Source organism: Somniosus microcephalus, chromosome 8, assembly GCF_052327205.1.
Source record: "Somniosus microcephalus isolate GS21.2 chromosome 8, FLI_Smic_1.0, whole genome shotgun sequence".
In the NCBI taxonomy this organism is placed as follows: domain Eukaryota; kingdom Metazoa; phylum Chordata; class Chondrichthyes; order Squaliformes; family Somniosidae; genus Somniosus; species Somniosus microcephalus.
The window spans coordinates 46,861,119-46,883,050 of record NC_140994.1 but is presented as its reverse complement, the minus strand read 5'-3'; the positions used below and the strand labels follow the sequence as shown (position 1 = coordinate 46,883,050).

The 21,932-nt window shown below is 43.1% G+C and overlaps 1 protein-coding gene across 2 annotated transcripts in view; it reads right to left on the bottom strand.

Annotated features, from left to right (window-relative positions):
• Positions 1 to 21,932, bottom strand: part of ptprea (protein tyrosine phosphatase receptor type Ea) — a 355,733-nt gene that overhangs the window by 32,614 nt on the left and 301,187 nt on the right. The window contains exons 1-9 of one of the 2 annotated variants that reach the window (XM_085994685.1): positions 19,582 to 19,689; positions 18,990 to 19,063; positions 16,182 to 16,318; positions 12,765 to 12,855; positions 10,849 to 10,925; positions 10,651 to 10,687; positions 8,389 to 8,486; positions 5,223 to 5,342; positions 3,478 to 3,638 (exon numbers count right to left, since the gene is read on the bottom strand). In XM_085994685.1, coding sequence (XP_085850811.1) covers positions 3,478 to 3,638; positions 5,223 to 5,342; positions 8,389 to 8,486; positions 10,651 to 10,687; positions 10,849 to 10,925; positions 12,765 to 12,855; positions 16,182 to 16,304 — 707 coding nt within the window. In that variant the 5' untranslated portion in view covers positions 16,305 to 16,318; positions 18,990 to 19,063; positions 19,582 to 19,689. Of the gene's footprint in view, positions 1 to 3,477; positions 3,639 to 5,222; positions 5,343 to 8,388; positions 8,487 to 10,650; positions 10,688 to 10,848; positions 10,926 to 12,764; positions 12,856 to 16,181; positions 16,319 to 18,989; positions 19,064 to 19,581; positions 19,690 to 21,932 lie in introns of those variants that run through there. The other variant, XM_085994684.1, reaches the window with a different exon arrangement.

Here is a 21,932-nt window from a genome sequence, read left to right as displayed (position 1 = left end):
TTTGAGATTGAGACCTCTGTGGATCACTCTCTTCCTTTTTGGCTGCGTGTTAGGAGCTCCCCATGTTTACTTCACAGAAACCGGCTTCAGTAATACATGAAGACAATTGTAAGCTTACATTTTCATGGGTCTATGATTCTGTAGGCTCCCAAACCTTGGCTCCTTTACACCACAGAGCCAATGAAGGGAGAACCGAGTGTCTGCCTCTGACATCATTCCGATAAAGTAAAAATATTTGTAGTATCACTGAAAGTGTGAAGTCTAGTGATTGTATTTGCTCTTTCTTAATAGACATAGCATCAATTTGAGGCACACCGGAGAAGGATGAAATATTTGGTTGTCTATCTGGAAGAGAAGAGAAAGTTTCTCCTTGGTAGAAATGTTAGGCATTGGTCTATGCTGAATTCTTAAAGATCTATGAGTCATGCTATGTGGCACCAGTGTGCTGCTATGAGGATCAGAGTTCCAGATTCTACTCTCGCTTTCAGTAATACCCTTGATGTTAGAAGGTAGAGTTGAAATAACAGACTATTCTATGGAATTTATGTGCTGTCCAAGGATACAGGATTTCAAAGCAATCCACTGGGAACATGATTATGTTTATGCAAGTCTGGAAGCAAGCTCCTTTCAATTTCAGGTACTGCATTACCAGGTTAAATCACTGAGATTTGTTACAGTTTATTAGGAAACCAATCTTATTGAACAGAGTTTGTTGAACAGGTCTCCTGGTGACCCTCTGAGATGGAACTCAGATAAACTAGTTGTTTAGGGAGATGTAGATACAGGTGCTGAAGTTACGAAGCTGTTAGTACAAGCAAAAAACACATTATTTTCTCTTCCATTGCGCCTGATTTTGTGAGGACCTAGGGCAGACAGGGGTGGACAGCAAGCCGATCAGTTGTTGCCCTGCCATTTGCTGCCCTTCTGGGATTTTCTGCCTGAAGTGAAAGTGGCCGTTGACTAAGTCCACCAAAATATGAGTGGGCATATTCAAAGTGGCTGATGATGGGATACCATTGTACATCGTATTGCCCATCATTACCGCCATAGTATCGCTTGACGCAAGGGACACCACCATGTTACTGGCATCTGGTGTTGCTATGGCAGGTGGGAGGGTATTTAAAATTTAACTCTTCCCCCCCCCCCCCCCAGGGTGTGTAATTAATCACAGAATAATCAATTATAGTCCTTTAAAATTTAAAGAATAAATAGCTGATCTCTTCATCTGCCTGGAAGCAGCTGTCCCTGCTCTGCTGCTGAAGGCCTTCGAGATCTCCTCCATCCACCCTCAGAGCTGGGCTCCCTGGTGCAGGTAGGGAGCTCACCAGGAGTCTGCCAAAATTATTCAAATAGCCTGGCCTGGAATATTTGCCAGGGTGAGCAACAGGTGAGTCAAGTGTGCACAAACCCTACCTCAGCAACATTACACCAGGGCTTCACCATAGCAAAAATCCTGGCTTGGAAAGCTTACTGTTTAGTGTAACGGAATGACTAAGTTCTTTTCTTGGATGTGGGATCTCAATACCTTCAGTATCTTTACTTCTGGCGGTGCCACACATCTGAAGTTTATTACTGTCTCCTAAGTGAATTATTTGAATTACACGAGTGCTTTGAATTTTTCCTTTTTGAGGAATCTGTTTAATTGTCAATGTTAGTTCAGGTTAGTCTGTGGTCTCCTCTCCTTCAAATCCTCCTCCCCTTTCACTGCAGCACAGACCACTATAAACGTCAGTGGCAGAGACAGAAAAAGGCAGGTGTGAGCCATTAGTGGCAGTCAAACTACTCAAGATGTACTGCTTTAGAGCTGCATGTTTGTTGTGGAAGCGCAGCAGTTTACTGGGCTTGAAAGCTCCTGGACAAGTTGCTTGGTTCTAAGAATCAGAAACATCTTGAACCATGACATCAATGCAAAATGGGTTGCACTTTGCAGCAATGTGAAGAAGTCGTAATGTAAATCTGGAGTCACGGCCCAACCTGATCCTGAAGCAAAGTGAAATGAGATTCCCCTTTCCAGGTTAGGCACTGACTCTGGATTTACATTACAACTTCACACAGTTCTAGTGTAAATACAGCAAAGCAAATTAGCCACTTAAGTATTATGTATATATGAATAAAGGTACTTAAATAAATATATATCCTAATTTAAGACATTGAAAGCTCCGTGATGGGTACCATTCAACTTCAGCAGGGGCTGAAACAGTGACCTGCATAACTGCATATAGAAGGTAGGTGGGTCATCCAGCCACTGTGATCTCCTGGAGCTTGCTTGATTGTCTTCGGGAGTCGGAGAGGAGGTTTTTCCTAAATTGGCCTAAGGTTTTTGCCTTTTCTTGCCTCTCCCAGGAGATTCCATAACTGCACGGGGTGGGGGGGGGTGGTGGGGAGTGTGTTTGCGGTGATGGTGTGTAGAAGTTACACCATGTCGGGATGGGACAGGCTATATAAACCAACTGATCTTTTGCTATCCTTTTTTGTACGTTCATAGTGCTAAATCATAAGCAGCAGAAGGCTCCAGTTTTATTCCCAGATTGTGTTAAATTAACTGTTCTCAACTAGGGCATCAGTTGGAGGTGCTATAATTGCCCTGAGCATCCCAGGCTAGGTTAGGAGAAAAATCAGTTAGTGTTCTTGCTCCTAAACAAGGTGAGTTCACATTCTTAACTGTGTCACCATGGGGAGTAGTCACCTGGAGGGCAAGTACTTCCTCATGAGGGAGGGAGGGAGAGAAATGAGTGGACAGCCACAGACTGGCATTGGTGGAGGCCTGCCAACAGCTCTTCAGATGTTTCTCTTGGACAGGAAAAGTATGTGACATAAGCAGAGTCCACAAAGTGAGAGAGAGAGAGAGAGAGAAACGAAACAAAGTACCAACAGAAAAAGGAACAAATCACCTGGAAGTGAGCAACATCGGTAAATTATTAGCTCAGGGTCATTATCGCTTTGCTATCACAATTTAGGAGGTGTCAATAATTCAAAAGGATAACTTCTACCATATGTATTAACTAGAAGATAAACATCAACTAATGGGGTTCCAGAGGCAGTTGGGCACAAGACAGAGTTCAGAACATTCAACAGCAACTTTATGCTGAAATAATGTGGTATTATATAGAAGTGACTTTTGACTAAATTGTGTCTCTCAGTAGCCAGTATCTTCTCTCTAGCCTAATGCACTAAATAATGGCTGGGCAGTTTCCTGCTTTTGCATTTGCCAGCTCGTGAACAGGCAGGAAGTTGTAGGCTGGAGAGTGCAGAAGTGGAAAACCCCAGGCAATGTGTTCTAGTTCAAGGCACTACATACCTGTAATTTGGCACCATGCTATTGTGATATGATAATTAGGCATCAAGTAGAGATCAAGTTCTCTGCTTACAAAATTTCTAGGCCGTAATACATTTTTTGGCAAAGCCAACTAAATTATAACATATTAAAAATGTGTCACTTGTTACTGTAGAATGAGGTAAAGTAAACTCAGCAATTACCTGCAGTGAACCACAATAGGTCCTGAATAGGAAGGATTCACTGTTTTAACCTTCTTTAGAAATTTGAGCATACCAATGGGTGCAAACGGCACACCAAAATCAGGCCAGCTTGTGAAGTGAAGCTGTGTTACTAGTCTTGGAGCTTTGCTGCCAACTGTTTGCTGTAACAAATGCAAAGAAAACATGACAATCATCTTATAACTTTCACGTATTAAGAAAGGCACAAGAACATCTAACTGAATCCAGCAATTAACCAACACCAGTCAGCCTCTCCTTACCCAACATGAAAACAAAGGGACAGCATACATATTAAAGTTTTACTTTGGGAAGAGGTTATGGTTTAGTTTGGTTAAAATGAATCATGTCTAGTATGAAAAATACACTGAAAAATGTTGTCATGTGTTCAAACGAAGCATAATAGTTACTAAAATTGGGGCAGTGAGCACTAAATTAAATCTAATCCAACAATGTGGCTCAACCTCCGATTCCTTCAGGAAAAGCACCATACCAAAACTGGTCTCAGAAAATCCAATGATTGAAATTAACAGCACATTTGATAAGACTGTTTTAAACATACAGTGATTGAGTGGCACCTATGGCTCACTGGAGAGGATAAAACAAAATGAATGCAGACTAGAAAGATTCAACCTCTGGTGTGTGCTGAGTTAGCTCAACTTATCCAGGGTGGCAGTAGGTGTCTATAGTTCATCTCAGCGTTTCTGGACTAGAAAGGGAAAAAAATCAGTCAGGTTCGTGGCTACCGAAGGGATTGACTGTTATGCCTTAATGGCCTGTTGACACTCACTGTTTAGTCTCACATATGAAGAATGACTACTTAGGCCAGGTACTGTAGACTGTTACTATCCATGACCTATATTCCAACAAGAGTCAACATCTTCGATGGGGAGGGAGGGGGGGGGGGGGGGGGGGGAGGGGGGGGGGACACTTGGAGGAGAGAAAACAGGATTTAGAGAATATAATGGAGATTTGATTATTTTTACTTTTTTATGACAACATTTCAATTTAACTTTGAAGACACATATTTTATATCCTTCGCAGGTCTGGTGATGTATTTGTTAGAATACTTTCACCTTCAGAACAGGCCAAGAAAAAGGAGGATATCTGCTTCAATTGTTGCTAAAAGTTGGCTGAAGCAAGTTGGGAGATTTAACAGTCCAAGTCCCAGTGGACAGAAATCTACTGTCCTTAATCTGTAACTAATTCTGTAATCAAACTCATACAGGCCATGCAGATAGATGATGTGAAAAATGTCATACTAACTGGTCATGGGGGACGGGGAGGTGAGTCTTGCTGTAATGAGGTTGGAGGCTGAGGCACATCATTTTGCAGCAATGTTAGGGCTATGAAAAAAGGTTGTGGTAAACATATACTCACAGGAAAATTTAAACAAAGATATCCCTACTAATTCTAAGAATTATCATGCAGGTTGACAACGAACATGTATTTTTACATTACACTTTAATATATTAATAAAGTAAAAACTTATTTACAAGGGTCTTTCCTTCTGAGAACTAAAATCTATTTATTGGCTGCTAAAGTAAACTGAAAACTGACAAACATTCCTGAAGGTGACAACAATATCTGTCATATAGAAAATAAAGATCAATTACTTTTTAAAATTCAATTAATAGACAATTTTTTTGTGCCAAGAAGCAAATGATTTAAAGTTTCTTTTTGCAAATAATTTAATTCAGAAAATAGAGATAAAACCAGCAAATACTTGCATTCTGTATGGTGAATTTGCGTATGGTATAATCCACAAGCACTGTGACATCTTCCACTGATACCCGAATTGCTCCGTATGTCCACAAACCCTGGTCAGGCCAGTACTTATAACACTTTTCCTGCAGGAATAAGTACATATTTAATGATAATTGGGATACTAAAAAAAATTCAAATCCTTTCAATAATACTTTCTTTGCTAGCTAGGGGCAAATTATAGAGAGCGTTTTCTATTTCCCTATTTATCTAGGAGTCACAAACAGTAATGTGTTGTATCAGCGGGTAATATGTCAAATCATGACTTAGGAGTGAAGGGCCACAGTGATAAAACAAGTGCTTACCAAACATGCAAAGGTACGACAACATCATAGTTTTATGATCATGAATTACACTTTACCACTGCCATTTAACATTTTTAGTTTGAATTAGTGATTGGCCAACATATAGCACAATAGCTAAAACTATTCTGGTGTCTGTATGTTTGTGATACCTTGACACTTTGTGTGAGGTTTCCCTGTATTGCCAGTAGGTGGTGCTCTAATAGGATCTAAATGTTCACCTGATCACTGATCTGTAATGCGGTAACACCACAAATCACTCAAAATGTTCAGCAAGCCCTCCACCAGTGATGGCGCTGTACGTCTCAAGTTTTTGCTGCTGAATCTTTCTTCAGGTAAGTTTTTGTATTTGTTTTACTTTTTATTTTCAATTTAAATATTTAGGGAGAGAAATTCATTATCGCCCTGTTTGGGGCATTGAAAGCTGGGAAACTTAGCGTCGGGCTGATCGATCGCGGCCCAGGGGAAGAGAAAAAATTGAAATAAATCATTTTAGAAATTTTCATACCTACCTCGGCAACCTCCCCTTTAACTTGCGCCCCCGCAGCGCCCGGCCTCCTGAACAACGCCTCCTGCAGCTGTCGGTGTTTTCGCCCGGCGATGTTGCAGGGGGCAGAACCGAAGTTCGGGTCTGGGGCACTACCAGGGCGATGTGCACAGCAATGACGTCACGATCTCCGGGCGCAGGAGACCGTGGCGCAAAGTGTTACCGCCGCCGCAAACCTCCCGGCCAAGTTAGCAGGAGTCGTTCATCTCACCGCGCCTGGGCGGTAAGTCGTTAGCGACCCATTATCGCCCCCCCTCCCCCCCCGGAGGCGATAAGGGGAGGTGCTAAGGAGGCCAATTTCTAGCCCTTAAAGTTTCATTTTACACTTCTGACATGAAGCTGCACGCAGCCTGGCCTCCCCAGTTGTTGTTCTCTGGCCCCACTTCCCAGGCAATTTTTAAAACAATTGCGCACTTGCTCTTCAGCTTCTTTCCATTCCTGCTGCTTCAGGCCCGGCTCCCCAGACAGGTTTTTAAAAATGTTACAGCCCTTTTCCTGAGCCTTTTACTGGCCCCACCCTCCAAATATTTCTTTCTAAATTCTTGGCACTTCTCTCAGCCTCAGCTTCACTCGCCATGTCATTTTTTTCTTACAATTCCCTTTCCATTCTTCAGCCTCGTCCTGGCCCTGACTCTTTGTCCTCAAGCCCCGCTCCCTTTCCTTGCCCTGTCTGCAGCTGGCACAATTCACAACCTCACTCCCAGGAACAACCACAAATCCCAGGGCTCCCTCCTACTCCCACTCCAAAACTCAGCCGGAGCCCCTGTAGCCTCCTCCCCCCACCCCCCCCCCCTCAATCCACAGACCCCACTCTTGGTCCAAGCCCTAGCCTCACCTCTGTAGCATGCTCCTGCTCCTGATTTGTGCCTCAGTTTCTTGTTAAAATCCTGGCCGCCCCCCTCCAACCCCCAACTTTAGCCCCATACCCCCACCCCCCGCCCAGTTCCAAGCCCTCATCTGCTTCCTAACCAACCCCCCTCCCTCCTCTTGTCCCGGTGTTACCACCCCGCTAAACACTATGTACTCTGCTCAGCTCAGTCACCTTAAACTGCAGCCCAAAGCAAAATGGAACATCCCCACCCTCACTCTGTCCTCTGACTTACCGTGAGCAATACCACAGAAGATCCACTGGTATACATTCAAATATTATGCTGCAGTTCTACCGCAGGCACTGTTTAAGAGCAGAATCTGCTTAAAGCGTGGCCTGGACTGGCAGCACCAGTTTATATTGTCCAACTCGCACCACTCAAACTGTGGAAATACAAAGCTCTGCTTGGTGGTGGACATTTAGCAAAGAGCTGACTGACCGATTGGTTCTTTCATAACATTGAAAAGTTGAAGGTAGTCCAGTATACTGCCTGTGAACTTTAGTACCTTATCATGTGGTACATTTATCTACTGGGCTATCAGAGGAGGTTCCGACACATGTAGATCTTTGAACTTGAAATGAGCAATCATCTGTTTTCTAAATAAATGGCCTGTGTTCCTTCAATCTGTTCCGGCACAGTAACCTAAGAATTATCCTTCATGCCATTCAAATTCCCTTTTTGAAGTGTGGAGGGAAGAACTGGACATAATATTCTAAATGCAGCTGGAGCACATGTTACTGCCTCTGAACCTGACTGTACACTTTTTGCAGGCGTTACTAGTTGCTACCTCAGATTGTGAAAGCGATTTTAATGAACAGGATGCTGTTACTTGTCAATCTATTTCCTGCTTAACTCCTTCAGGTCATAGCTGTCACAGTGTAGCCACATTTGGTCCCAGAATGCATTCGTTTGCACCTATTTTGACAGCTCATTGCTAAATGCTGGGCCCTTTGGTAGCCCATGGCTTGTCTGCCAGACGCCTGGTCAGGGGTTTTAAAAGGTGCCTGTCGTACCTAATTCTCTTGCCCAACAAACAGGCATCTTCGTCTCTTTTACTCATTATATATATATATTATATATAGTTTAAAAAGTACTTTTGCTGGTATTTTATTTTAATGTCTTATCTAAGTTATACACATGATTTTATATTTCTGATGATGTACTGGATGCTACACCATCGCAGGGCTCACAAAAAAAAGATTTCAGGAAATCAGACCAGTTGGAAACTTATCAATTTTGTGAGAAAATCAGTAAAAACTGATCAGGAATAATTTAAAAAATATAATTTTGTCAGTGAAAATATTAAATGAATAATCTCGATCTTAACTTATTCCTCACAGCAAAGGGTATTGAAAATAGCATAATTTGTTGTATTATAGATGAAAACATAATTTTTGTATATTCACGTACTCACCTCCTTTTTTTCTTTTACATTTGTTAACATAACAATGGTAGCAGATTTCTGTTCCCATATCATTCGCCAGTAATCTGAGACAGTCTCTTCTTTGGGACCTTTTGGGAATAGAGATAGAAGTGAGTGCCTGCTTCAGAAATCATTCGGAATAAAAGATACAGGAACAAAACCTCACTCCTTGTATGGTATTATTTTTATATTATTCTCATTTTCAAATGAAATGATGGCCAACCATATTTTGCCCAGATAAGAGTGCATAAAGCAATTTCTATCACTGTTTATATTTGACAAAGAATTTGCTAAATAATCTGGGCTTTTTATTTATTCAACTTAATGCTAAAACCTGTTTGTGTGATTGTGCAATATTTTGTGATAATTATTTGATTGAGTTTTCTTGGACCGCTCTAGACAACGTGCCCATTGCACAGCTGCTGAGGTGTCCCAGGGCTGGAGTGTGAAGTACTAAAGCTGCTGACGGTTCTCCTCCGAGCAAGATCCAGAACCAAGCAGTGGGCTGGAATTTTGACAAAAGGAGAAGAAGCTGCTGAGAGAGAGGGGGAGCGTATACTGACTCGTCACTGAGCAACCTGTGGGTGAATCAGCCTCGGCGTGGGCACTCCTCTTTATCAAAGCCACTCACATCAGGACCTGAATTAAGCAGTTGGTGATGAGTAAGCCTGGTACGCAGCACTAGATTTAGCTGTCTAGATCATCAAGACAGCTAGTATGAAGAAAACTATTCTGGGTAGGTCCTTCCAGCACACAGAAAGCAGAAGTCAACTGTATAGCCGATGAGGAAATTCGGAGATTTGAGATGACAGCTGCTGGAAGGCATTAGGCTGCAGGCCAGGCTTGAGAAAACGTGCTTATGTATCCCAGGGCTTATGCCTACACGATTGAGGTACTGAGAGGCAAATGGATACTAGCTTCACCAGCTGGTGGAACCACCATTCAATAGGATATGGTGGGTGTCCATTCTGTTGTTAGGAGAATAGTAACAATGTATCTGCACATATTAAGGTGAGTTATGCCCTCACCATGTCACTGGTGAGGAACTCCTGGCACATCTTGCCCACCTAGCATGGGCTTAAACCTGGTCTTGTCAGAATGATCAACCGAATGACTATCCTCCTGGGGCAGGGGTAGGTAAGCAGGATCTCTTTAGGATCAAGGTGAGTCCAAGGTGACACTCTTGCTGGTGGAAGCTTATAAACAAGTCAACTCTCAGTATAGAGCCGGTAATCTGATTCTTGAATGAGGCAGATCGGCAGTGCTCCAGGGTACTGTTAATGATGGACCAATCAGCCTGGCTCACTAGTGGAATCCATCACTGGGGTCTGAGATTCTTCTTATTCAGCTCCAGATAACCTGGAAACCAATGGTCCAACAAGTAGGGTGACAAGCAGCTTTGGGGGGTTCGGGGGTGGGGGGCGTTGGGTACTAGCTCTGGTGAACTGCACGATTTTAGCTGGTTAAACTGCAGCAGTAAACACTTTGGAGATCCCCAAGTCGTGTTTCTTATCTGCACCTGATCGCTCTGAACTTTAGTAAGTGTATGTGTATCTCTGGGAAGAATGAGTGCACTCTATATTGGGCAAAGAGAAACCCTACAGGCGAGTGGAGATTTATCAGTAGCTTCAATTAGAGACCCTTAAACATGCTTATGGCCTCCCCACCACCACCCCCCCCCCACCAAGTTAGATATCTGGCTGACTAAATTTTCCCAAGTCAGTGTTGAAAATATCAGGTACTGAACTCTATTTAGTCTAGACCAAGACTGACATGGCCCTGCCAGTGTTACGAGCTAATCCTTGAAATAATGCTCATTTGAATCATTTTTTTTGAAAGCAGCACTTCTGCCTCCATTTGTACAAAAGATCTATATTTATATCATTGATTTTTTTTTCTTTTGTATGAACACGAATGGATAGGGGCAGTGGGGTTGACCCCATGGTTTACCGTCAGTGTGAGTAGCTATTAACCCATTGACCATTAATCATAATGTCAACTTCACTATTACATGGCATCAAAAGCCACATTGTAATGAAAATCGTATTGAGATGCAATAGAAATAGAAATAAAATACTGATTCCTAATGAATGGAAGAGATTACAGTGCCAAACATTGCATCCATTGTGTTTATCATGTCATGCTACTGAAAGCAATTTTTGCAAATCATCTAACATTTATTACTCTCAGATTACAGTTTCTATCAATGAATAATACAGAAAAGAAATGGCAGGTGGTATAACTGAAGCTTACCTTGAGCTGCTATGAATTTATTCTTCACTTTAAAGCCCTAAGGGGAAAGATTCAGTATTTGTGATCAAGATACTGTAGCCTGCCATGTACACACATCACGTTGCTTTTCGTCACCTTTTATACAGATTTTTTTTTGCCAATATGCTGATTCGATCTAAATGCATTGCAAATGGTTTAATAAAATGAATGAGCACCTACATCAACGTATGAGGCATTAATGTAATCTGAGCCTGGCACCCCATCTATAGCGGTCAAAGTCACTCTGAAATTGTCATCTGGAAGAAAGTTTACAAGTCAATAAATTTAATATTACACTGACAAAAAAAATGAATTTATATTATTATAGTACCAGAAACAAAGAATCACCAAACATATTAATATAGAGCCATTCTCTATATAAAAAAACAATAACAAACAGTACATCAGATGCCTTGTCTACAACACACACATTGGCTACAGCCTATACTTTTCTCTCCCATTCCAATGCAATGAATGTGGGAAGGGTTTGGGTGGAAAGCATAAGCCATGTGACTTATGACTTCTGCTGCTAATGGGAGTGGAAAGCTGAGGGCCTGTTTTCAAATCCAGTAATAGAATAAATAAGGTGTGAAAGGCCAACTGTCTAATCAGTGGAAACCTGGCAACAGGTACGTATGTGTGAAGATGTGATTCATTGTTTGTTGACACAATGAATACAATTTCCCCTCCTTGGTGCACAAGGAGAAATTCATGATTTAATATTTCCATCTACCATTGCTTTTGCAGATGCAAAATCCTTATTTAATGCCCCCCTTGATCATTTACTTGGCTGTTGGCGCTGTGGAATCTGCCCGTTTATACGGTGAGCTGGATTCCATGGTACCAGTGACAGAAACTGTGAATGCACAAAATGAGTTCAAAGTCACAACTCATTTTCTGCCCACAAACTTTGTCTGTTATCTGGGGGAAGTCATACAGGCATAAAATCGTCCAGCATCCTCCGTGCTACTGCTATCAGCAGCATCCTCTCATTTACAATACAACCGTGCCATCAGCATTCGAGGTGCTGCCACTGACAGCATTGTCATAGCATCACAAATTTTGCACTATAGGGTAAATTCACCAGTCTTGTGCTTCCAACTGGGTGTCGCACTTGGAGAGCGCAAATTGGATAATAGGGTTAAAATGCTGCCGCCCTGAATCTCCGAGCCTTGCTGCCTTCGATAGTAGCTTCCTTCCGGGAGTGCGGGTTGGTGAATTTATCCCTACATCTTTTGTTCTGGGGTAAATTCACTACAGATTCTACTCCAGATGAAACTCGTAATACAGCCCACACATCAGAGTAGAGCCGGAACAAAAGAAATTCTAACTTCCTGAACAGTTGGTTTTATATTCAGTATCTGTACTCTCTCTTGAAGTATGCGGTGACAGAGATGTAAAACATCTCAAGGCAGCACGGGGTGAAAGGCAGTCACTGCAGTACTGTCCAGCATATCTAATGTATGCAGCAGTGCTAACAATCAGATATTATGCAGTGTCTACAGTGAGTCCTACTAAAATGATTCCAGATATAAAACATGAACAGAGTACGACATCCTCTTTACCAAATATTTTCAACTCTTAAGTTAGATCTTAATGGTCATTACTGCAATTTCACCTTAAACACATGCAAATTGTACCAGCACGAGTCACTTAATAATCAGCCCTCCCCCATTTCTGCTTGTACCATAAAAATACTTTAAAACATATCAACATAAATCTTGACCATATAAGAACATAAGAAATAGGAGCAGGAGTAGGCCATACGGCCCATCGCGCCTGCTCCGCCATTCAATAAGATCATGGCTGATCTTCTACCTCAACTCCACTTTCCCGCCCTATCCCCATATCCCTTGAGTTCCCATGAGTCCAAAGACCTCTCGATCTCAGCCTTGAATATACTCAATGACTGAGCATCCACAACCCTCTGGGGTAGAGAATTCCACAACCGTCTGAGTGAAGAAATTCATATTGCACAAATATGCTCTATACCTTTGCAATATGGTTTGCAAATGTATGGGACAGAGTGTAAGATGGCACTGAACTTTAACTGAGGAAATGGAAATCTGTGAGAGTAACTAAGAAGATGACTTTACCTGGCAGGATGTTGGGATATCGATTTTTGTCCTTGTTCTCCTCTCTATTTGCTGCTTCACAGCATCCTACTGACGTTCCAATTGGCAGAGACTGTAGCAAAATGGGCAAGGATTAGAATTGATCAGTGGAAAGCCGAGATCGGTTTTACTACAAATTTATCGTAAACCAAGAAGCCAATTACACTTTAAATGCTGCAAAATACTCAAGTATTATTCTCTTTGTACTTTCAATTTTGAACCAACAGTGATGAACTTTTCAAAATTTTCAGTAGCTGACCAAATAACCAAGTGGTATGATGTGGGAGCTGCACTGCTGCAAGTTTGGCAGGGTGCGACTTCCACCCTGTAATGATCCCATCAGAAATTCTGCAGACCAGATCACTTTCAAACTAAAGGGGCAGGCACCTGTGCCATTCACAGTGCTTCTGGGGTGCAGAGGACATGCTCTCATGGTCTAAGTGGCATATGTCCCGCAGGTGATTAGTCCACATAATGTAGTTTTTTGATAAATATTACCAGAAACTGCCACAAAAATAATTAAGAAAGTACTTTTTCCTCTCTCTTAGAATTCCTCTCGCTTAATGGACCCTGATATTACTCTCAGCAGCACCTGGGGAACACTCGTGTCCCTGGCACCACAGAAAGGAATAGGACGTGGAGACCCGTTACATCAGGTATTTGTCCCTTTTACACTGCTCCGCAATTTCCAGGGCTTCCACAAATGGGTGAACCTGGGTCTGCACTTGCAATGGGTGCAGGCTCAGGGTACCCATGGAAATGAGATGGGTGGGGCTGTCCCGAACCTCCCACCTCAATTTCCTTTCCTGAGACAAGGGCGCACATTTTCAGTGATGCCCCAAGAAGCTGGTGATGGGCCTTGTATCTGGGACCCTCTCAGATCAGTGGGTCTAAGGGCAACCAGCAGCAAGGTAAAGTAGGACCAAAAGATAAGTCTTACCTTCTTCTTGTCGAGACCTAGCGGATCTTCAGGCCTTGGCTACTTCTGGCTGCTATTCTCCAACAGCAGCTGGAAGGCTTTGAGGCCTGCAGCTGTGCCTGTGTTCCCACCCCTGTTTGCAATGTGCTCTGCCTGTCTAATGCCTGGGTAAAGGGGAACATGGTGTAACAGGTAGGTAACAGGCAGTTTTTTGCCTAATCCCTATTTTTAGCCCTGAAGTGTGGGCTGTCCGATGGCTCTGAACCACACCAAGTTAGCGAGGCGGACTGTCGGTCTGCAGGGGTTGGAGGGGTCGAGATGTCCATTGTACAGGTGAGTGATGGGTGCATGTGTGCAGAGGTAAGTGTGTGGGGTAAGTGTAAAGGCCTAGAAATTCGGTGGGCTGCACCACCAGTTAGCGCCTAAAGAGGGCACTCAGTGGCTTTAGCGCCGCTGGCCACGCCTCCCGCGATATTTAGCGGGGCGCTAATGGCAGCGTTAGCCTGTAGCGCTGCGCCGCCACCGATGATGTCATCGGTGTGCGCAGCGCCCCGCTACCGCCCCGATTGCGATATTTGGTCGCGCCCACCTCTGTAACGCCGGTTGCAAATCGCACCCGGTTCATGGGGCCTACCTGTGGCGGTAGTGGCGCAAATTAAGGTGGAGGTGCGGGGCGGCCATTTTTTTTGGTGGCCGCCTGCCAGCACCTCCGTCGCCGGCCTCCTGATCCCCCCCCACGGGCAGTGCCGGCTGTGTCCCGAGAGCCCAGCACTTCTCCTCGGTGCCGGGCTCTTTTGCCGGCACTCATGATCGGTCATCGCGCTGGTGCAGGCCCCTCCCCCTTAAGAAGGGGAGGAAGGCCTGCAGTACCGCGGCACGTTGCACTGCGATATTCAGTTTCAGCGCCCCAAGAGGGACGCGGGGCGCCTCGAGCAGCGCCCCGCGTCCCTCTTGGGGCGCTCAAGCTGAATTTCCGGCGGGCGCAACGGCTCCGATCGCAGCAGTAATTCTGGCGCCCAGGCGAGCTTGGATTTGGGGCGCCACCGAATTTCTAGGCCTAAGTGTTTTAATAAGTTTTACTTACCTTTATTTTCTCCTGCAGGCTTCCTTCCTTCAGTTCTCGGGAGTCCCTCAGCTCACCGGCACAGAAAGCAGAATGGCCGCTGAACTGTCAAAAGCTGCAGCCTCTGCTTTCTGGTCTGGAGAGCTCTCTAACTGAGTCTTAGTAGAAGGACTCAAGTTAGAAGACAGATTGTCAGTGTTTGACAGCTTCACAGAGCTGTCAAACACTGATTTTTCATCTGTTAAAAGCTCTTGACAGATGAAATGTCAATCGCTGACATCACCAGTAAGCAGGTGTCCCTTAATTGGCCTGCTGAGCCCGCTGGGCGGGTTTAACAAGGTCAATCAAGGTAAAATAGCGTGGGTTGGCCACAAATCGATGGAGGTGGGACTACAACCCAAAAAGTGGGAGTCCCACCTCCAAAAGCTCCCCATTGACAAAATCGAGCCCATTGTCTCTTATCTACCATTCTGGAAAGACAAATTCTTAATTAAAAGGAAATTATTTTCTTAGAAAAATTAATTAAATTAGATTGTTGTTTTCTTTATTACTTTTTGAGGCTATGTAGACAACCTGCACCCAGGGTTCTGCCAACTTAGAGTTGGCTCCTTGGAGATGTGTGAATGGTCGGGGTTCACTCAGTGAATTTCCCTCCTTGCCATTGGAGAAATATCAACTTCACTTTGTGCTTTCACCCTGACAACATAGCACGATCAGGAACTTGCCACATGAAAAATTGTGGCTGCTAACTCACATTCTACTCTCCATGACAGAGCTTTGGAGCACCAATTCAATATGCCATCACCCCAGTAGTATAGAACTGGCTCTTAAGAAAACGTTTTGTTGCAGAATCATATTTCACCACTTGGAAATTAATTGTACAGGAAACTCTTTTTTATCCGGCACCGACGGGACCGGCGTGGTGCCGGTTTATCAAAAAGTCCGGATTACAGAGAGTTATAGTTAAAAGGTACGAGAGCTCCATACACAGTAACAAATCCAAGCTTCCCTGTTGCTTAGCAACAGCTGCAAGAAGCCCGACCACAAACCAAGCGTCCCTGTTGCTTAGCAACAAATGCAGGAACGCCCGATTACACAGCCAAGAATCAAGAAACGGCCACTAATATGAAGAAAAACTTAACTGAACCTACTCCTGAATTTTGCCTGTTAACCGAGATTTCTGGTTGTTTGGGTGCCGGTAAATTGAGAGTTTCCTATATTTGTACGAAATATTGTTCTAGGTGGTAGATCAACTTTAAGGAAACTTACAAAGCTTCCTGCCAACTAAGGAAACAAGTTATGTAAAGATAAAGGTAACCTTTATGCTTACTGTGTTCCTGACTAGCACTAAGACCCTCGGAATCTGCAGTTCCTTCATATTGCCATGGAATCACATAAAGGAAATTCAAAAACTCACATTGAACTCCTCCCGAAATAGTTTGCCCTCATCAGCTGAACGTTTCTGAACTTCATGTTCCAAAGCTTCCACTGGAATGGGGGGGTACCTCTTTGAAACTGTGGGGGATCTGGTGAGTAGCATCACTGTCTGTTGCTCTGCTTGACCAGAAATTGATTTTAAGAGTTTAATAAAAGCCAACCAACACAAGTAAAAGACATTTGTGTATTATTGTATAAATCTAAGTTCATTTTTATCACAAGCAGAAACAAAATAAATGATGAGGGCACGAATCAATAACACATTAAGGGTAAATTTTTGACTTTGCACTCCTCCAGGAGTACATAGTGTAAATTTGACTGCACACTGTATCTGATTTTTGCATCATTTAACATAATGGTAGAAAAGCTGAGCAGTGCATGCACGGATTTTCAATATGCACTGCTGATGGGCAAGGATTCCCAGCAGAGTCCAAAATCAGAAAAAAATCCATACCTGTTCCAAGTTCAGAAATCCACCATTCTTAATCACTTCACACACACTCCCTCCCATATGTAGAATTCTCAATCTCTGTACACTGTGCATTAAGTGCATGATGCTCAGTGCATTGCTTACTGATTGTTTATGTACTTGATGGTGCTCATCTCACGTTCATAGCGATACGTCTTAGATCGCTCAATTTTAGTACCCCTAATAAGCTCAGTGGGTAAAGCCATCACCCGGTGGCACTGAGCCATGCAGATCAGAGGGTCTCAGATTAGATCCCTAGTCTGTGCCAAGTTAGTGTGTCTCCGCTTGGGTGCTGCAATTGATCTTTGTACCTCTGGCCTATGGAAGGGGGAAAAAAAAATCCTGATCTTGACCCAATGATTGCTGCTAAAAAAGGCATGTGTGCGGGTGTTTGACTCGGCAGTAAAGTCCTCCACAATCGAATGGTCTGCCAACGCTCACCATCTCATCTCATGCAGGAAGAATGCCATTTTTGAAAGGTACCAGGGTGACCTGTCCCCATGCAACCGCATCCCAACCAGAGTCAGCATCTTCGGAAAAGGAGCGGAGGAGGAAGATAGAAAATTAGGAAAACAGAATCTCCTGTTTTACATCGCCACAGCTTGATAGGAAGTAAGAAGGGTAACATGTTCTGTGTTTGGATAATTAATCAGTTGACACATATAGTGTGAACAGTGGAGTCCTGCTACACTATGAGGGTGGACTAAAGTTGCAAAAAAACAAAATCCTTGGATACAATAGGATTGTTTAACTAACCTGGTTAGGAACAGATATCAGAATCATCCTTACAACATACAACATACTTCAGCAAGTCAATTCAAACAAAAAAGTATTTGAATCTAAGCAAATGGATTTGTAGGAAATTAGTTCTGCTGTTGCTGGTGATCTGCTAGCATGGTGTGCAGGCACCTGAACATGCAGCGCTGCCGAGTGGTTCACGCGAAGCAGATCCGCACATGGGGACCTCCAGTTTGTGCTGTGCCTTTGGAGTAGGAGGAAAGCCCAGGCCAGGGAGTCAAGCAGGTCAAGTCCCAAGCTCTGTACACATGTCTCCCAAAGATCGACTCGTGAGTGCCATAGGCAGAGGCTCTGACAGTCTAGCTGGGGAACTATTGGATGGTTTGGGTGTCAAGTAAATTTGAACATGAAGGGAAGAAATAAAAAAAAACTGTGCTGTCTGAATAGATCAAAACATAGAAAATTCAGGAACAATCAGAGAGGTCAAAATCAGGTCGAAATGATTTCAGAGCTCATCCCTAGCAACATCTAATTAATATTACAACCTTAACTGTAAAAGCGGGCTCTTCACAGAATTCCTAATTTAGTGAGATAGTTAATTTTGCCATCAAAAGAGCATAAAGAATGAATCTGAGCTTGGTAGTGTAAATTAGACTTTTATGATCTCCCCCAAGAGACAGAACAAGGAAGTAAAATGAAAGATTTCATTATTATAGATATGATGATTTCATCATCTTTTTCTCTGAAAGGTTTAATTTTTGTCACAAGTCTATAAAGTGTGTAATAGAGTGCTAAGATGATCCTGGCCACATTTATACAGTATATTCACTGACATCTATTATATGAAATATAACTATTACAAAAAGTATGCTATGAGCAATTTTGCATTAATTACGTTGGAAAAAAATGAGAAAATAGAGCTTTGTTCGTCCAAGTTAATGTCGGGATCACAATGTACAAAATTCAGTCTTTTTCTGCATGAAGCAGTTAAAGTTCATGAATTAAGATTCATGATCAGTTTAAGTTTCTTAGATGCATGTTTCGAAACAGAATGAAATTCACAAAGCAATAAAATTTGCATGTAAATGCAACATTTGCTTCGGATTCATGTGGTTTATTCGATTAACCTGTAGTACCAGGAAATGTACGAAGATTTGTTGAATATGGTCGTAAGCCACTCGCTTGTGGTTTTACAGCTCATGGGTTATGTAGAACAGAACCTACATAAGCCCAGTGGTGTGCGATTCAAATTGTATCCTATAACTCCTCATTACGTATTCTATATCCAGATTTTAAACATTGTTCAGAACAGAACTCACATGTACAAACAAATGCAAATAAAAACAAAAGAATGCTGGAAATACACAGCAGATCAGCTAGCACACATGTGTATATAGATATAAAAAATGGTTACCATTTTGGTTGGAGATGCTTCATCAGGACTGAAAGGGCAGATTTTCATTGGCGGCAAAGAGCCCCTTCCTGAAGCATGAACCTATTTTTTTTTCTGTTCAGATGCTGTGTATTACCAGCGTTACCTGTTTCTATTTCAGATTTCCAGCACAAACAAACTCAAATTACCTTGTTCTTCTAAAATACCATTTGGAATCTTCTTCTCACCCCCAATGACAACGTCCTTTTTCCTTTTTCTTAATCTTAAGAAAAACATAAAACATAAACATGTGGGTAGGTAGAAACCCCCAGATATCGGCACGTTTCTTACTTTCACATAAAGCATTTGTTTTGAACCAGGTTTACCATAAGTTACTTTGTAGCACATTCTTTAAATTCACACACTTAAGCTTAAGCCTTATGAGGTGGTGGCTGGGTATAGAACATCCATTATTATGGCATGATTTTAAAGCATAAGGTTAGAACAGAAATGTCTTCCAGGAAGTTAGTAAATGAAAATTGCACAATCAACTTACAAATAGATAGTTGGAAACAGAGCGACAGAATTAACCCGGTTGTTCTAAGACACATGCTTAAGAAAGAAAGTTAGAAAGTTGGCCGTTAGGCCTATGTGAGGTAGAACCTGCAGAAAAGGAAATGAGTAATTGAGCTGAGATAGGAAGCAAGTCACCGCAAGTAGCTTAGAACGAGCTGCGTTAACACTAAAGCTACCCTCGTGAAAGAAGCAGGACCCAGCCTGGATTTCTGGTATGTTACGTACAAAATATTTCTGTCTTCGATGTTGTAAAAGCTAGATTCTTCCAGACTGTTTCAATGCACTCTCCTGGGACCTTATCAGCAGCATCAATATTTGAATTGGTGGGTTGGGCAGGAGTTCTTGCATTTCCTATTCTGTAGCTGCCTTCCTGTGGCTCCACCTATTGACTAGTGGAGGTTTTGTCCTTCCTTTGCTACGCCTGTGATTGGTGGTGAGCTTGTTAAAGATGGAGGTTCTTTCCGTATAGCAATTTTTTTTGTTTGTCCAGGCACAAAAAGGCAAAAAAAAACCTACAGTGCACAGGGAATCTGCAGCAACAATACAACTGTGGAAAAGCTGTGCAAGCATGTTTTTGTCACAGTGCAAAAGAAAATGCCCTTCACTCATAGTGCCACAAAAAAGCATCCCGTCAGCGAGACATTAGTCTAGATGTTCTGGTCTGGGTGCAGTGTGTTGATTGGCTGCACTTTCCTGTGGTCAACTCAGTATCAAAATTATTAATAGCTCCAGATGTAGCTTTGTACATGTCCATAGATAGCCTAGTGGGGGGACTAGGAAATTGGCATTCAGGTGAAACATAAAGAGATGCAGGCACTTAAAGGCAAATGGTAGACTGGTTGGGGGGGAGGAGGATTCTTGCAGCTTTTGAAAAGGCTTAAAAGCCATTTCAACCCACTGGCCGCCTTTGTCAATGCTGAACAGGCAGAGGGGTAAGAAATGAAAGGAAAGCCAATGCGAAGACACAAAATATTATCTTCTGACAAGTGATGGAGCAGCCCACCATCTGGCCCTTTGTTTGTTGAGTGGAGGCGGTGCTGCATGAGGTGGGAGCAAGGAGAGTGGCACTGTTTATATGCAGAAAGAAAAATAGATTGGGGTCTAAAACATTCGCCCCCACCCTGGCCCATGCCTTTGTCACCTTCAGGTTCGACTATTCCACTGCTCTCCTGGATGGCCTTCAATCATAGAAACATAGAAACTAGGAGCAGGAGTAGGCCATTCGGCCCTTCGAGCCTGCTCCACCATTCAACGAGATCATGGCTGATCATCCAAACCCTAGCACCCGGTCCCTACATTGACAGCCATCCCACCCAAGCCCTATCCCCGTAACCCCACATATTTAATCCCCCCTAACACTAAGGGCCAATTTTTTATCATGGCCAATCAACCTAACCCGCACATCTTTGGACTGTGGGAGGAAACCGGAGCACCCGGAGGAAACCCACGCAAACACGGGGAGAATGTGCAAACTCCACACAGACAGTCACCCGAGGCCGGATTTGAACCCGGGTCCCTGGCGCTGTGAGGCAACAGTGCTAACCACTATGCCACCGTGCTGCCCTCCATAATCTGCAAATTTAAGCTCATCCAAAACTCTGCTGTTTATATCATAACTTGCGCCAAATCCCATCTCCCCTGTCCTTGCTGACCTATATCGGCTCCCGGTCCCCCTGTGCCTCAAAAGTAATATTCTCATCCTGGTCTTTAAATCTCTTCATAGCCTTATCACTCCCTAGCTCTGTAACCTCCTCCAGCTCTACAACTCCACCCCCCCCCACCCCGAATTCCCTCCCTAAACCCCTCTGCCTCTCCCTCTCCCTCCTTAAAGAACACTTTTAAAACCCACCTCTTTGACCAAGCTGTTGGTTATCTCTCCTAATATCTCCTCCTTTGGATCAGCGTTCATTTTTTCCTTACACCTTTGTGAAGCACCTTTTTCTAAGTTAAAGGCAGTGCTATACAAACACAAAATAACAACAGAAAATGCTGGAAAAACTCAGCAGGCCAGGCAACATCCGTGGAGAGAAAATAGAGTCAACGTTTCGGGTGAACCAAAGGGTTCACCCGAAACATCGACTCTAATTTCTCTCCACGGATGTTGCCTGGCCTGCTGAGTTTTTCCAGCATTTTCTGTTGTTATTTCGGATTTCCAGCATCTGCAGTATTTTGCTATCGGACTATATAAACACAAGTTGTTCTTGCTGTTGTTGGTCTAATTGTTGCTCAACCTCCTTTACCTGCCTTGTGTAGGAACACCAGAGTTTGCTTTGTTACGGTTATTTTACACCCGTGGATTTACTTCACAACAAATTGGTTTTAAGAGCACTTTCAAATGACTGTCCAATTGTTTTGTTGGATGAACCCTTTTGTTCCTAGGAGGAGCTAGAAGAGAGTCAAACCTTTTATGTTATTCAGAACCTCCAACGGCTTCAGAAACATTTGTCTGTCTTCAAATTCTACCATAAATCCAAGGTATCTTGGCATGGAATTGTGAGACTTTTAGTGTATGGGTCATGAAGCAGCAGGGAGTAACTTGGCATGATTTCATTCACTGGTAATTCTTTTGTATCGAA